The following is a 17,214-nucleotide window of genomic DNA, read 5'->3' on the forward strand; positions in this document are numbered from 1 at the left end:
ATGGCTGTTCGCTGCTGAAATTCTGTGGCAAACTACTACAGAGGCTTACTAAGGACAAATTTAGGGCAGGCAGAGGGGCCCACACTGGCAGCCAGTGTAGGCCACATGTGACCCACTCCTGGTATATAGGATTCTGCCTTTCCAGGGTTCCTGATCTCATAGAGAAAATTGTTCATGCATAGGTTCCACGCCAATATTAAGCTGAATGCATGATGTCTGGGAATAGGGGAAGCATGCCAGCACCTGTTCTGCTCTCTCCCTACCCCCATTTCAGCATAAAAGCAGGTAAGTGGAAGTCTTTTAAGACTGGATTTTATCCCAACGTTATCTATGCCACTTAGTATTAACATCAGTGGCTTGTGGATTCAGGTACACTTACCTGAATTGATAGGATCTGTACCTCGTTACATTCCAATTTTGTCTAACCTTTGTAGGAAGAAACAGGTTGAAGCAAGGATGGTTTCCCCAGGAGGGAACTGGAATTCTGATGTACCTCTGGTGCTACTTCATAGGGTTGTACCCAATGTTAGTCCTACTTAGCGTATACCTATTGAAATGAATGGGGCTAAATAACATTGGATAAAACCATTAGAAATAGCCTTTAAGCAAGGCAAGGAAGTCTTTAATTTTTACCAACGACAGCATAAAAACAAAGTATCTAAAACAGTTCTATACAAACAATGCTCATATACAGCTGTGGACTCTTGAAGCGAAGGGTTACCAACAGAGTCATGAAAAGTTTCTAGATTTATGAATGTAAGTATGTATTCTGACATCAAACACTTGGCAACCAGATGCAAAGAAGGACAAGGCTCCTGTACCTTTAACACTTGTGTAGGAGTGGAAATTTCAGCAGATACAGCTTTTCTCATAAAACGTTGCACCTGCCAAAATTCTAATGTCTAGCCAACAAACTATTAAAGACATAGACACTACATTCTCATTTGCATCTGGCCAGTGTAATGCAATCAATATTTTATTGTGGCATTAATAACTAGTACATACTATGGGACCTTTTCTGAGGGATAAAGTCGTTTACAAATACTGGAAACAAAGTTATAAACTCTGATCGGTAACTGAAATAATTTTCTGGAGGGGTAGCCATATTAGTATGTCGGAGCAAAACCAAGGATCTTGTGGCACTTTAAAAGACCAACAAATTTATGAACGCTTATGCCATAAAAAATTTGTTGCGCCACAAGCCTTTGTTTTTGAAATAATTATAGGTTTGATTTTGTCAGATTCTCCCTAGTTCTATTAGTGTTTTTCAGCTTGATTATTTTAGTTAAATTATTTTGGATTAATCTCTTTCACCTTGACAGAATGCTTTGAAATAATTAGAATTCCATTGACCTTGCCTCTAATATAGAAAACTCATTCTGAGCTGGGGGAAGGGTGGTGGTAGTATACTGCTAGCCTTCCTTTAGCGTCCGCCCAGATATTCCTCCCTCGATTGTTCCAGAGGCACCCACGAGCTCAGCTTTGTGTGGTTAGTCATTTTGCAAACCCCTTTGTCTCTTCTCTCTGCCAGGAACAGAAGTGCTAAACAGAGTCACTTTCTTGCCTGGTGTATAGAGACAAAGCAATTGACAGCTATGTAGTTATGTTTCGTCATGACTCAGCAAAAAGAGTGAAACAAAACTGGAGAACATCCAAAATGATCTAATGGAATAAAGAGACGAAGTCTCAGGATGTGGAAAAATATGTGGTTTCATTCCAAGGAGTAGCTTTACATGTTTCGACTGGTCACAGGATTCATCTTGGGGACATACCTTTCAGAGATCTCTGCAGGCATTTTTATATAAAACTGACCCCCAAACAAGGCCCATGTTCAGGGCCAAAACACATAAGGTTTCTTCTTGCAATAAAACCACAACCATATTTTTTCAACTTCCCGAGACTTCGTCTCTTTATTCCATTGTAGAAAAAGAGTGCCAGCCACTCTTCTGAGTGCAACTGGGCTTTGCAAATTAATATCCCAAACTTGCACTTAGTTACTATTCTGAGTCAGAGTTAAATTCCTTAAACAAACACCCCACCCCATCAAATATGTCTCATGAGAGTGGAAAACCCAAAGTTTTAAATATCACTTTTTTCTCTAAAATATTTACTTGTATTCAATATAAATATTTCATCAGATGAATGAAAGCATAAACAATTTTTCACCTGGCTTAAGAATTGGTCTGGGCTTAAGAACTGAACTTCAGACAGCTAGGAATGGATTAACTTGGTGGGATGATAGATCCTAACTGCTGGGCATAGTAACACCTTTAAACAAGTGGCAGGCTATGCAGCCAAAAAAGGAAGGGAAAGCAAGGCATTCCTGTACTTTTAGTACTTATTACTACCATTTATACTAGACATTGCAAAAGTGAAATATTGGGAAAAACTCTAAAAGTATCAATGGTCGTTCAGCTTGTAAAGCTGGAAAGGAAGCAGCTGCTCATATATTATACTGGGGATATAATGCTTACCTGGCCACAAGTGTGTGGCTTCAATGGGTATTTACATAAAACACACAGAAATAACCAGGGACTTGACCCTACTCATCCAATTTGCAAGTTGTGTCAATTATAGTGTCCCTGCACTTAGCACTATAGGCTCTGCTGTTTGTACAGTAACAGCTTGCTATGCACGTGTAAAAACTTTTTTAAGTATCCAGGTTGTCATCCTCCTACACTTCAAGCTTAGGCTACAAGTACCATATCAAGAGCATGAAAACCTAGTGGGGATGCGGCCTTTCATCCTAAGTGTTTTTAGTTGGAGGTAAGGCTTATTGGCTTCAGTAAACAAGCATTTTTAAGATTGTAACCTGATGCTGAAATCCATGGACCTTTGTTTAAAAAAATAAAACAAAAATCTCCTTAGGACTGGGTTGCAAGACTCACGTAGGACCAATTTGTAGAAAGCCAGTAGGATCAATCATGTGGAAAATAATTTGCTGTACTGTAGCACTTCAGATTGCAGATGGTGGTTATGTGGGAAAGGCTGTGTATTTGAATTAGTCCCCCAAGAAAAAGCAACTCTCCCTGCACAGAGAAAAACAGCACATCATGGATAAGCTATATGAAACCCTGCACCCTGGCATGCTGTTTCTCTTTGTGCAGCAATTATTTTTTCCTGGTGAACAGATAAAATAAGCAATGTTAATTCCCCCTGCCTCCCAGTTAGCTCCCCTCCTCAACAGCTTTTTTTTTTTAGACCCCCTCCCCCAATCTGCTCCTTAAGAGAAAAGAAAAAAGTTAGGCACCCACCCACTTTAGACAACCATTTCTAGGATCTCAAAGGGCCTCACTTGGCTTGAACATGCAAGATGAACTTGAATGCGAATGCAGTTGTTACAGACATGAAGAGTTTGTAGCCAAGTACTCTGTGCTTGGCACAGACTACTGTATCCCCTTAAAACACACACACACACGAAATCCACACCATTACAGCCTTCATGTTAGAATTTGTAGTTGCATTAAGTAGCTGAAAAAGCACAAACCAAAATGCCAGCACTGTTTATTACACTTAAGAATGGCAAATATAACATGACTAAAAATATGTCATTACAAGATTTCAGTGGTTAAAATTGTATGTAAAACTGGTAGAGAAGGAACAGCCATTTCTTAGAAATGAAGTCAGCTGGGCTCCACTGGAGTGCTGTGTATCAGGTTTCCCTTTTGGTAAGTGGAAGCAGCAGCATTCAGCAGCCTTCCTTGACATGGTGACTTCCCTTCAACTCCTAGCATTCCCAGCCAACATGACAAGTGTTCCTCTCTCAGGCTTGCTTTACACCTGGGAATGCTTCACAAGAGGTCCTTTATCCACTTCTTTAGGTAATCTGTTTACAGTGATGCCAGAGTCTCAGCTTTATAGCCCACCTTGTCATTTCCACTCAGTCTCCCAATGTGCTTTTAAGTAGGCCTCTACCACACAACTGCACATTTTCAGTGTTAAGGAAATTCGAATTTTCGAAGTGCAATCCCATGCATGTTACTAGTATTAAGTCATGTGGTGTGTCATGGGGCTTACTCTCCGGTCAGTGTGTACAGAATTTAAGCTTTTGAAATCCTACTGGCAGCTAACATTTGGGTGGGTGTGGGCTTTGTCAATCAGTATGGTATGTAGAGGGGGGAAACTCAGGGTGGGAGTGTATATAAATTTATAAAGCATTTTTCTGACTAAGGACAAGAAGAATCCAAAAGTCCCTATTTGCTTTCTTCCCTGTATCTCTTAGGAGGTATGTGCAGGTGAGTTCCCTCCACTTCCTGTTTAGTGTGTTAGTGCCGAAGTTGACGTTTGGGAGAATTCCCTTGAAAAAGGTGTGATGCAACATTAGACAACTCTGTGTTGGTATTTTAGATACCATCACAACCAAAGTAAGCTGACACAGCTCTTAACTACAATGTACAAGTCAAGCACTGGATAAGGCTACAGGATTCTGACGCATATTCCGTGAAGACAGCCTGTACAGTCACCATAAGATCTCTGAGTGAATAAAACGGAAGGTTAGATACTAGCCAATTGAACAAGCTTTGCCTTCCTCTACTCCCCAACTTTAGCATGGCTCTGGACCCACCTTGATATTATTTTATATGGATAATGGTAGTTTGTTTCTCAAAATGGCTGACAGAACAATAAGAAAAGGGGAAAATTGAGAAGCCATGCTTCCAGACATTCCTTCTTGGCTGGACTTCTTCATGTGGTGGAGGAGTTTGGCTTATTTTGTTCTTGAATCTAATCAGCAAGTGTGCTTTCACAGTTTGTTGAATCCTTTGGGGAATATATGCTGACAGATGTATACTTTAAGAGGGCACACCAATAGCCTTCCCTCTTTTAATTTCATTGCTTATTAAGATTAATAGGACAAGGAAAATAAATACAGCAATAGTTCTAACAACCTTACTTAAGGTAATTTTAATTTTTAAAAAATCCTTTACTATATGCAAACTTATTCTGCATTTTCCCTAACTACTACTTAGTGCCATTTCAACAATACGTTCTTTTCCAATAATTTAACTCATACACAACATTTTAAAAAGCTGATACATTGATTAAAATGTGCCACATCCTCAGGAATCTGACACTGTGATAGAGTAAGCCTACTACAGCATGAGATTCCAACTTCTTGTTACAAAGACTGGCATATCAAGAAGTGAAATATATTCTAATCCCAACAGGGAAGGGTTTCAGTAGGCTTTGTAGATGTCATGTGAAAGGCATTCCAGGTCACATGATTGTAATGCTTGGTGATTAACTCTATGTGTTACTTCAGTTCCTATGCAAGTGGTAGCCATTGAGTGCCCAGTCTTGTACTTCTCCACTGCTGAATAATGCAAAGAAAATGGCTCCAAATAAGTTAATGGCACCAGCAATATAGAACACGATCTGCCACTCTCCCACAGTATTCTGGCAAAAAAGGACAGAAACAAGAAGATAAATTAGTGTAACAGCACCACGCTCAAGAATTAACTATACCAAGATGCTTTCCATTAACTCATTATTTCTCCGTCACTCTCTTGTACCCATTTTTCCTATGCCTGTGTACCCCCTACCACTACTGGTCCCATTAGGGCCATCCTTTTAAGTCCCCTTCCCCATACTGGAAATATTGACATGGTTTGCATGTAATGACAACCCAGAGTACTGGTTGAGAATGACCTGGTTTACATGACATGGCAGGATCATCTGCAGTGTGTGCTGCATGTGTCCAGCTGCCATTTTGAATATGCAACCCCAGTTCGGGGTTGTGGCATGTTGTGTGAATCTGGCCATTGTGGGTTACTGAGGGTTAAACAACACTTGTATAACCCTTGATCTGTAGTAGGGTTATGTGAGGGTTGTTTAACCGTTGAATAACCACAATGGCCAGGTTAGCATGACACGCCGCAACCCCAGTCGGGGTTTGCATATTTAAAATGGCACCCAGCAAACATCATGGCTCATTGTGGGTTAAATAACCCTTGATAAGCCGGCCACATCATGCGACTGGCGTTATGGGTTGAATAGTAGGTTGTCGCTGAATTGTGGGTTGTTGTTACGTGTGAACCCTGCACTATGGTTTAACTGTGGGTTGTTAACCACGAACAACCCAGAGTTCACAACCCAACAACAAGCAATGGGTTTTCTTCCTGGGTTGTTTGTGGCTAACAACCAATAGTTAAACCATAGTGCAGGGTTTGCATGTAGTGACAACCCACACTTCGACAACCCATACTCTGCATTGTCGTTACGTGCAAACCAGTCCATTATGAATCTGTACTTAGCTCACAGCAGCAACACTCACATCATAACTAACAAAGAATGTTGACATTTTCAACATTCTCAATAAGGAGAGAAGTCTCATACATCACAGATGACTAAATAATGTTCAAAAGGAGTGGCACTTCTATATCACAGTCATGCATGTGATATCCATGTCAGATCATAACATTCAATTTATTTATTATTTACTACATTTATATCCTATCTTTTCTCCAAGGAGTATCATGGCTGAGTGAGGATTTGAACCTGGGACTTCCCACTCCTAGTCTGATACTCTAACCACTACTCCACATTTTGAAACCAAAAGTTAAATGATTAAAAAATCCTAGTCTAAAAAGAAAATTCTTTTGTGGGTGACAAAAGTTAAAATATATTGGGTCTATTGCACGTAGTTTTAAGTTTGGAGAAGCCAGTCAGACTCCTAAGGATACACAGAAAATTTTCCAACTGTTTTTTTTTTTTTACTAATACAGTATTAAAACAAAAGGATTGTTGAATAATCAATTTTGTGCTGGTGAAACCCCTGATACTGATTCGTTATTCTGAAGTAATGGCTAAATGTTCAATTGCTTAGGTGTCTGTAGCCAAAGATTCTATGAGGGAAGGACAGTGGTCAGTTTGGCTGAGATTAAAACCTCACACAGGGGCAGTCCTGAGGCCTCTGAAGAGGTTCTTTGGAGGTAAAAAAGCTATTGTCCAGGAAACCCAGAGACACAGAGGTTGAAGCAAGGGTGCAGAATAGGCAATGGACTGAGAAAAATGAACCTGAAGGAAGAATGAAGAAAAGAGCAAAGAAGAGGCAGGAAATGGAGGCAAGAAGGCCCTAATCAGAGGGGGGAGGAGTTATAGTGTTTTATAGTGTTAAGATGAGGAGGGCCTCTATACTATGCTGAGAAGGGGAGGGAGAGATTTTCAAAGAAGGTAACATCCTTTCAAAACATAATCTCAGGCTGGATCTCCAAAAGTATAGCTGGGGGTGGGGGAGGGGAGATTTATAAAGAATGTTGTGAAATTGCTCACATAAAGTTGCTGAGTTCTAACTCCCGCTATGAAATGACATTCCATCACAATAGCAAGACATTACTGTGAATGTATGAAAACCTGAGAATCCCAGCCCTACATATGGGGTCCATACAGGCACCTGCCAGGGAAGATATGCCCTCCAATTTCCATCTTGAGTGGGCCAGGAAGCTATGCCAGCCTAACGTCACATTGTCAGACTCACTGGTAGCAGGAGAGGTTTTGTGCCTAGGATGCGATGGGCACAAAAGGCAGCTTTCTGTTTTGAGCGAAGTATTCTTTCTTCAAGGGTCTGTCCCACAGAGCACTTAATTCATACTGCAGGTCCACAAGGCCCTGCTCCCTCCCTTTTCTCATGATGTGCTTGACCTCAGGCTACAGACTGCTTTTTTTGCCTTTTTCTTACCAGAAAAAAGCCAGGAGAGGGGGAAAAAAAGATAGGTGCACAGTGCCTTTTGATCTGTACCTATAGGAGCCGTCCATCTGGAAGCATCCCAGGAAAAACAGGTTGTCCTCATTTTGTTTTAGACTGATGTGAAGAGGCCTGAAAAACTGTTTTGCTGAATTTGGGAGGGTTACTATGGCAAATCTCACAAAGCAGGGAATGAGAGCATATGGTTTTTGAAAAATAAAAATTGATATTAGTACAGCGAGTCCCAGAATAAAGGTTCGTCCTCTCTCCTACGGGACATATGCCTGAATAAATTTTGCAGTTTTAGATCAGTGAATATTATGAAATGAGAGTAAAACCTTCTTTGGTCTTGTTTATAAAAACAACCACCCCTAACCAGTAGTGACACATGTGACGACCTTTCCCATCTTTTAAAAAATGACCAAGAATGGCTTACGCTATAAGTCAGGCTCTTAGCAACAAGTGGCCCCACCATTCCCGGGATAGTACCAAATGAATTAGTGATTCCAAGGAGGATTCCAGCATATCTAAAACAAATAAATAAGGAAAACAGATTTTTACTGTGGCCATAGTACTCTGGAGTTCTTTCTGGAACTGAGGAACATTGGTAGGATTTTCAACTCCCTCATCGCCAGCTGCTGCCAGGCCGCTCCCAACTCATAGCACCGAACACATGCATTAGATAAAAGTAGCAAAAACAGCAAAGAGTCTTGTAGCGCCTTAAAGACTAACACATTTATTCTGGCACACATTTTCATGGACTTCAGCCCACCTCATCAAATATAAAAGTAGGCACGTGTAAGAGAGAACAGATACTCTCCACAGCAGCCCAAGTGTGTTGGCGCCCAAAGCCTTCCTGACATACTGAAACCAGAGACATCAGAAGGAATTTCACACATGATTCCTCCACTTGCCTAGAGGGGATTAGAAGAGCTTCTCACATGGGCAAGCTTCTCAAAGAAGTATTTACAAGGGAAATAAAATCTAGGCACTAATCTGCTGACATGCATAAGCCTTTGGCACAGAGATTCCCACTGAGAGACCAGTGGGTCTCCTTCCAAGTCCACTTGCACATACATTTTACACAAGGCCATACAGTATGGGGTCGGGGGAGGATTGCAAATTCATGTCTATTTAAAACACATACACGTTTTTTCATGTTATTTTCAAAAGCAGTTCAAACATTAAAAACACAAGACCTCAACACAACACACACCCATATAAAATAATACACTCAAAATAAACCACAAACTAGACTGAACATTAGGAGAAGGGCAATTTTTTCCAACAGTTTAAGGTGCAATCCTATGCATGTGTACACTGAAAAAAAGTCCTACAACTCCCAGCATGCTGGGAGTTGTAGGACATTTTCTGTCTAAACATACATAGGATTGCACCCTTAGCAACAGATACACAGTAGGAGCTGCTTCTCCTTGAACTCAAGGAAGGAAAAAAGTTCAGCTTTGCAATGTTAGCACTTAGCCCCCTTTCAGCAAGTCAGCCATGAAATCCATCTACATGTACATGCAACCAAGTTATATCACCTACAAGGGAAACACCGCATTCTCAGAAGCAAAAACAGTACTGGGGAATGAGGGGGAAGATACAGGGTAGAATGTGCAGTACTGAGCCAAGTGTTAGCAGAGTCTGAGCAGGCTCTGTACAGGACAGCCCTATGGCATTATTGCTATGCAGAACTTCAACACCCCTGTTAAAAAGGGAGCATTTCCCCCAAACCTGGAAGGATTCATAATGCACACAGTTAGGGAGTAGGGTAAGAGGAGACATTTATTTATTTATTAGATTTATCAGCAATTGGGTAAAGAACAGAAAGCAACAAGTAGGAATAAATGGTAAATTCTTCCAATGGAGGGATGTAAACAGTGGGGTCCTCCCAAAGATCTGCATTGGGACCGGTGCTTTTTAACTTCTCCAGAAATTATCTGGAGTTGAGGGTGAGCAAATGAAGTGGCCTGGTTTGCCGAGGATACCAAATTATTTAGGGTGGTTAAAACAAAAAGGGATTGTGAAGAGCTCCAAAAGGATCTCTTCAAACTGGGGGAATGAGCATTCAAACGGCAAATGTGGTTCATGGTAAGCAAGTGTAAACTACTGGGGCAAAAAATCAGAGTTTCATATGTACACTGATGGTATCTGAACTGGTGGTGACTGAACAAGGAAGCTCTTGGAGTTCTGGTGGATAGCTTGATGAAAATGTTGACCCAGTTGTGGCTGCTATGAAAAAGGCAAATCCCATGTTGGGCATAATTAGAAAAGGAATCAAAAACAGAACTCCCAATATCATCACGCCTTTATACAAAGTGTAAATTGGAATGCTGTGTACAGTTCTGGTCACCATACCTCAACAAAGGAGGTTGTAGAGATGGAAAAGATGCAGAAAAGGGCAACCAAGATGATCAGGGGGCTGGAGCAACTTCCCTATGATGAAAGGTTACAATGTTAACCTTTCCCCGAAGAGGAAAGGTTTGGGGGCTGTTTAGCTTGAAAAAGGCAAGTAAGGGGAGACATGATCAAAGTACATAGAATTATCCATGGGGTGGAGAAAGTGGATAGGGCAAAGTTTTTTCTACTTCTGCATAATAGAGGTGGAAAGTTTTCTACATATTACTAGAACTGGTGTCATCCCATGAAGCTGACTGGTGGGAGATTCAGGACAGATTAAGGAATGTACTTCTTCATACAGTGTACAGCTAAACTGTGGGATTCAGTACTACAAGCTGTGGTGATGGCCACCAACTTGGAAGGCTTTAAAAGGGGACCAGACACATTAATGAAGGGGAAGGCTTTCAATGACTAGTCATGATGGCGGTATGCCAGCTGCTGAGGAACACTACAGGGAATTGCTTTTGCACTTATGTCCTGTTTGTGGGCTTTCCTTGGGCATCTGGTTGGCCATTGTGCAAACAGAATGCTGGACTAAACAGGCCTTTGCTCTGATCCAGCACGGCTCTTTGTATGCTCTTAACTCTGCACTGAAGTAGATGGGTCAAAACTTAGATCAGGGGGTGAACAGCTGGGAAAGATGATTTATATTTTAAATGTAAATTAATTCAGCATATGAATTACATATTCTTTGAATAGTCCTTTGCTATCTTAAGTGCTTAAAAATTAATGACTTTATGAAGATAAATGCCTAAGACTAAAACCCTCAGAGGACAGATAAGAGTATAACAAGATTCCATAAATCCTTTAGTGATGTAGCACATTTCCCCCGGGATGTTTAAGCACTGCAGTGGCATTAATATATACCTTGAGATGTAAATAGTTCCCCTGGGCTGTACAGAAATGTTTCCTGACCTTTTCTAGCTCCTTGCCAACCTATGCAAGTAGCTCTCTAAATGTACCCTCAACCAATAAGTGTAGTGTGCACCAGAAAACGCTGTGTGTGTGTGTGTGTGGGGGGGGAAGCAACCAGAATATAGCAACAGCAGATTAACAATACAACCCTGTGCATGTTTATTCAGAAATAAGTTCCACTGAGTTTAATGTGGCTTAGGGTGTTTGAAATGGACAGTTCCTTGTGCTACCAGTCAAAAGACATTGTGCAGCTATTCTGCCTTTCCCTACTTAATGGATTTTCTGTGGTGAAATAAAGATAAAAGAAGCAGTCGGAACACATGGGAGGACATTTTGAAGACATCATCATCTGGATCCCCCATAAAATACTGTGAAGGAGCCAGGGTGATTGTACAATAAAAGCCTCATTCTTACCTATACAGTTAACTGTATAAGACTGATTTGCAACCTAAGGCTACAATCCTATGCACACATCAGTGAGAGTAAGCCCCATTAAGTACAGTGGGACTTTAACTTTCACATAAAGATTTACAGATCAGGCTGTACAAGTGACAAAGTTGCAGAGAACAATCATCCATAGAGGTATTCAAGTGTCACAGTGAAGGTGCTGAACTAATTCAAATAAGCGATCGAAGAAAAAATGCAGATATATAACAGATATACTGACCGTTCAAGATGTGAGAGCTATAAAAAACAAATAATATATATGGAGAACACCAAGTAATTGGCATCATTGTAACTATTAGTCCAGAGTGAGGGGAAAATCAAAATAATGGAGTACAAATACTCACATAATTTAAATATTTAACTCCCAATTTTTGCATGCGTGCTGCTTTACAACACACTTGCAATTACTGTAGAGGAATATTTGATTCATCTAAATTAGAGAGCAATCCTATCGGGATAGGCGGCCGCCTCCGAACTCGGAGGCGACCGCCTATCCAATGCAGGGCAGGACCAGTGTGGAGGGGATTGTCCCCTCCGCGCTTCAGCTGCCCTGCATTCATGGCTGGACAGCCAATTTCGGCTCTCTAGCCATGGGAAGTCGGAGTGAGGGCAGCAGATGCCGGATGGTGCATAGGAAGCGTTGGAATGGCACTTCTGCCCCGCCCCCAGGAACACCCTGTTTCTGCCGCTCTGCGCTCCTCTTATGATTGTGGGGTGTGGGGCCAATCTCCGCTGCCTACGAGTCAGCACGGGAAGAGGTGGAGGTTGATTTCCAGGAACCGACCTATCCTATGGCCATCTAGCTGCTTATTAGCGGCCATAGGATTGCACCCTTATAGAATCTTCTGAATAACCAGTTAGTTTCCCCAGAAAGTGAAACAGACACTCAAACATGAAGAGAAAGTGGGCTGCACACAGCAATAGTGGAGCACTGGCTATAGGGAATTGAATGGCACATGAACTTCACAAGCCTCAACAATAAGGGATGAACACTAAGATGGATAACCCAAAGGGGAGCACCTGATCATAGATTCAGACAGATGCGCATGTCACTGGGAATTGTGGGTAAGCGACCATTCCAACTATCACAAAAGTAGATGGATGAATGCTATTGCAGTGATGAACCCTGAACACTTGTCTGAGAGACAGCCACTGCATCAATCATAATGACATATATGGAAAGACTGGGGGGATAACACTGGGGTATGCCCCTATAGTCTGTCCCTGGATGCCACTACGAAGAGGTTACTCTAGACCAGACTAAAGATGTTGGAAACCGGTGGCAGGCCCTGGAGCACCTGCACAAATTGTTCAGAAGCAGCTTTAAATGGACACAGGCGAGCATACCATGAAGACACATGACATGGGAGAAGATGGATGAGAAGGTTCTGGCAGAAAGGGGCTCGAACCAGTTTGGCAAGAGAGGGGCTTTAAGGTGGAAAAATTCATCTTCTCACGCACAAGCAAACAGAGCCCCGTTAGCCTCTTCTTCATCTGCCTCTTTCTGGACCAGCAGGGATGAGTATGTGACCAATGATGGTGAGGAGCAGCAGCAGCTGCTGCTCTCCCTTGGCTCCTGGTTTTCTCCCCTGCAGGCCAGTGAGTAGCAGTAGTGGCAAAGGACAGCAGCAGCAGCGAGTGGCAACTATAGAGAAGGGACTGAGGTCCCACTGAGGGCGTTTTGCCTGAGGGCCTCCCAAGACCAGGTGTTGGCTCTGCTCCTTCCCTCACTTGGTTGAGTGTTCATAACACTGTACACCTCTCTCTCTGTTATCTCATTTCTTGTACTGTTTTAGTTCAGTTCTGCAACAAATTTCTTTGGTAGATGTACTACAGTTCTGATGTAAGCTGTGCCTCACTTTGGTGACCAAAGCAAAACAGCAAAGAGATCTATTCATTGTCAACAACATGCAAGTATTTAATGCAAATGGTATTACGTGGATTGCAAGCATATGCTAGCCTTTCGAAAGCACATTGTGGCTCTGCTTCATCAAACTCTGTTTGACTTCACACACGAGTGAAATAATCTAGATTCATATTTTCAGGAAAGCTTAATCAACATTTAAGAGGGTTTAAAAACAAATACATACGATGGCGCAATATCCAGGTGGTTGATGCTGTAACCAGATGTAGAACACCCGCCCAGCGTTGTTGATATGGTTACAAATGCAACAGCTAGTTCATAATCGCAGCCTATATATCCGGCTGCCACAAGGAAAACTGCAGGTCCAATCATTCCTTAATTAAAACAAATCAGAAATATTACCTTCACGGAAACTCAACATTTTATTTATTCTTTGTGCACTAACTACTGAAGAGTAACTTGGATTCGCTGCTTTAAAAAACAGTAGTGTTTCTTGGCTACCGATGTACACATACGGTGCTGCTCTGTGGCAATCTGCTTGCCGATCGCTGGGCAAAGAGAGCTTGAGCAGCCACTGTTTAAGGCCATGCTGCAATATGACCATGAAGGAAAGAGAAGACGAGTTCACACACCTCCGAATTCACAGGATGGAGCTGGTATTTGTCCCTCTGTCCTAACCAAACATAAAGAGGCTGCTTCAAGCTCTGTCTTAGCCAAATAGGCACAGGAAAGCAAACAGCTTGGAGATGCAGGGGAGTTAGCAATTCCTGGTGGCTCAGAAGCAGTCAGAGATTGCAGGAAGTGTGAAGAAAACTGGTGGTACTGTGGCACGCAAGAAAAGGAGTGGTGTGGGGGCATGTGCATATTTCAAGGCACACAAGGATGCAAAGTATTTGCAAAGGTATAGGGCAGCCTTCCCCGTCCTGTCACCTTCCAGATGTGTTGCACTATAGCTCCCATCATCCTCAGCCAGCATGACCAATTATGGGAGTTGTAGTCTACCACATCTGGAGGGCGACAGGTTGGGGGAAGGCTGGTGCTAAGAGTTCCTGTTGGCACAAAAACATGCCATACCTCAGTGGCAGGGCCACGTGCGCTGCAATGGAAAGACTCCATCTCTGTTATCTCCACTGAAAAGGATTTCAGTCAGCAGGACGAGGGTATATTTCAGCCTGAGGCTCTGGTATGCTGCTGTCACCCTGAGTAAACAATGGTGGGCTAGGTGGACCACCGGAGCGGCACAAAGTAAGGCAGCTTCATGCATTCATATGGGTTCATATAGGGTCATTTCAAGACATCTGGGGCTCTTGGGGAAATGGAACATGCTGAACAAAAGAATGCATTCAGTCGCCATGTGTCTGTGCAGAACCACCCTATCTGGTCAATTGGTCCGCGATATTAGCCCTATTCAGACATTCAAAACTGGAGTACAGTAAACACACGAGGAGGGGAGGTATGCTGGCCCTGTCCCCTCCATCTCTGTCCCCCTCCACAAGAGGAGGGCAACTTTCTGAAGCAGAGAGCCTCATCCCCCTGGAAATTCAGGATACCAAATCACATGGAGAACCTCCAGGGAGAGAGGAGAGGTTCTGCTTCAGAAAGTTGCCATCCATGTGTAGAGGGTGACAGAGGTGAGGATGGAAGGGGACATGGCTAGTGTGCTCTCCCTCTTCGTGTGTTTACTATACTTTGATTATGATCACCTGACTAGGGCTACTAAAAGGCTGGACTCTAATACATGACTGTCTAGAACAGCAGCCACAAAATCCATCACATGTAAAAAGCTAATAAGCAAATAGAACTGACAGACTAAAATTTAAAAAATAGAACTCAGAGCACCATAATATAACTTATTTTATTGGCAGCCACCCCCAAATGTGTGGATTTTAATTTCACCCAGTTTATCTTGGTCCACAAGGAACCTCTTTCAGGCAGAGGGCCAAATTCGTTTTCGGAGCTGTCTGAGGGGCCACATTCCAGTGGTGGGCGGGGTCAAAGGCAAAGGGGTGTGGCCAAAATGCAACAAAATCCTGTAACTCAGCCTTAATAAAGACATTCCAGCTCAGCAGAAACAACTGCATAACAACCGGGAAGCCAAAAAAAGATTGGTGATGAAGGGAAAGGGGGAGGGCCAGGGGAAGGGGTGTGGCCACCTAGGGAACCCTGGAGAGCCGGATTGAGACTCCAGGAGGGCCAGATTTGGCCCCTGGGCCTGAGGTTCACCACCCTTGGTCTACAGCTCCAGATTATACAAAATGATGCAGTGTGGTGGAGTAACATGAAGACATGGTTTTGTCTGGGCTGCCTCATACATGACTGTAATTGCTTTGTGCTATCAAGATGTGCAGCATGATCCTACACATGCCTGTTCAGAATTTCAGTGGGGCTTATTCCCACAGGATTGCAGCCTAAGTGAAAAAAAAATTTTGATCCACCCAGAGAGCTTTGGCTGTTGGGCTGTATAGAAATGACATAAATGGAATAAAAATTAAAATAAGCAACTAGTTTTGTATACAACTTTTAAAAATTAGACACCAGTTTCAAGCTAACGAGGAATTGTATTCCTCTCTGTATTCTGTGTGATGCTTTGTTATGCATTGCTTATTAGTATTATTTTTACTTGATTTTACTTTATTATGATAAAGAACTGAACATTCAATTAGAAAAAAACAATCTAATCCTGCAGTCTATTGCCACCTAGTGTTCAAAATACACTATAGCAGTCAATTTGGGGACTTGCGTTTGTACGACTTTATTACAGAATCCAAGTTGGAGATGCACATTAAAAACCTAACACACCTGTTGTAATCTTGTTTATTTGGTGGGGGGGAGGTAATAAAAGTCACCAGAATACAGGAAATGCCAAACACATCTTGTTTGGATCAAGATTATGGGTTGCATCCAATGGACTGCATCTATCATTAGTCTAACTGCAGTCCGATTCATTTCAGGGGCGCTACTTATAGTAGGACTAACACTGGATGCAGCCGTATTTATATTATGTTAAGGGAACGAAGGCACAGGACAGAATGGGAAAAACAGAACTGAAGAAATGCTGATTGAAATATCAGCATTTTAGATCATCTTTTTATAAAACTATCACAACCGATTTATGCAACTGCCGTTTCAGATTGTTCCAAGAGATTCCGTTACCAAGGAATAGCAAGAAGAAAGTGTGTGTGCATGCATGTGTGTGTGGAAGCAAGAGCTTGGAGGCTGGGTTTAGATGGCATAACTCAGGGGCAGAGCACATGTTCAGTCCCTGGCATCTCTAGGTTGTTGTTGTGTCGTTCAGTCTGTCCGACTCTTCGTGACCCCATGGACCACAGCACGCCAGGCCTTCCTGTCCTGCGCTCTCTCCCGGAGTGTGCTCAAGTCCATATTCATTGCATCGGTGATGCTATCTAGCCATCTCATCCTCTGCTGTCCCCTTCTCCTTTTGCCTTCAGTCTTTCCCAGCATCACGCCGGGTTGGATGAATCACAGGCATCTCTAGGTAGTGCTGCAAAAAGTCTCTTGTCTGAAGCCCTGGTAGAGAGCTGCTGCTGGTCAGTGCAGGCAGTACTGAACTAGATAGGCCGACAGTCTGACTCAGTGTAAGGCAGCTCCCTATGAGCCTAGGGACAAGGAATAGCACTTACAGGCAGGGCCCTGACAGCCAGTCTCTCAGCTACTGGAAGCATTGCCCAAGTCCCCTTGGCTAACATACTTCACCTGCTTTCCCCCAAAGCCCAAGGGCTGGGCACTTCCTAAGAATCACAGCTTTATAACAAAATAAAAGGAATGTCTAGTGGCTGCTCATGTACTTATTCTGGGAATCCATGGTTATACAGAATACACAAGATCCTTCTTGTGGCTCCTGGCTTTGCACACATGTATAACACTGCTGGAAGTGGACAGGAAG

The 17,214-nt window shown here is 42.6% G+C and overlaps 1 protein-coding gene across 3 annotated transcripts in view; it reads right to left on the reverse strand.

Annotated features, from left to right (window-relative positions):
• Positions 1-4,887: 4,887 nt before the first annotated feature.
• The window catches only part of SLC17A5 (solute carrier family 17 member 5), a 33,394-nt gene continuing 21,067 nt past the window's right edge, over positions 4,888-17,214 (reverse strand). For 2 of the 3 annotated variants that reach the window (XM_084826939.1, XM_084826941.1), the window contains exons 9-11: positions 13,537-13,684; positions 8,118-8,208; positions 4,888-5,394 (exon numbers count right to left, since the gene is read on the reverse strand). In XM_084826939.1, coding sequence (XP_084683065.1) covers positions 5,257-5,394; positions 8,118-8,208; positions 13,537-13,684 — 377 coding nt within the window. In that variant the 3' untranslated portion in view covers positions 4,888-5,256. The remainder of the gene's footprint in view (positions 5,395-8,117; positions 8,209-13,536; positions 13,685-17,214) is intronic. The other variant, XM_084826940.1, reaches the window with a different exon arrangement.

The sequence above is a fragment of the Heloderma suspectum genome, chromosome 1 (genome assembly GCF_057233095.1).
Source record: "Heloderma suspectum isolate Gila_16-S chromosome 1, 16-S_ref, whole genome shotgun sequence".
Lineage (NCBI taxonomy): Eukaryota > Metazoa > Chordata > Lepidosauria > Squamata > Helodermatidae > Heloderma > Heloderma suspectum.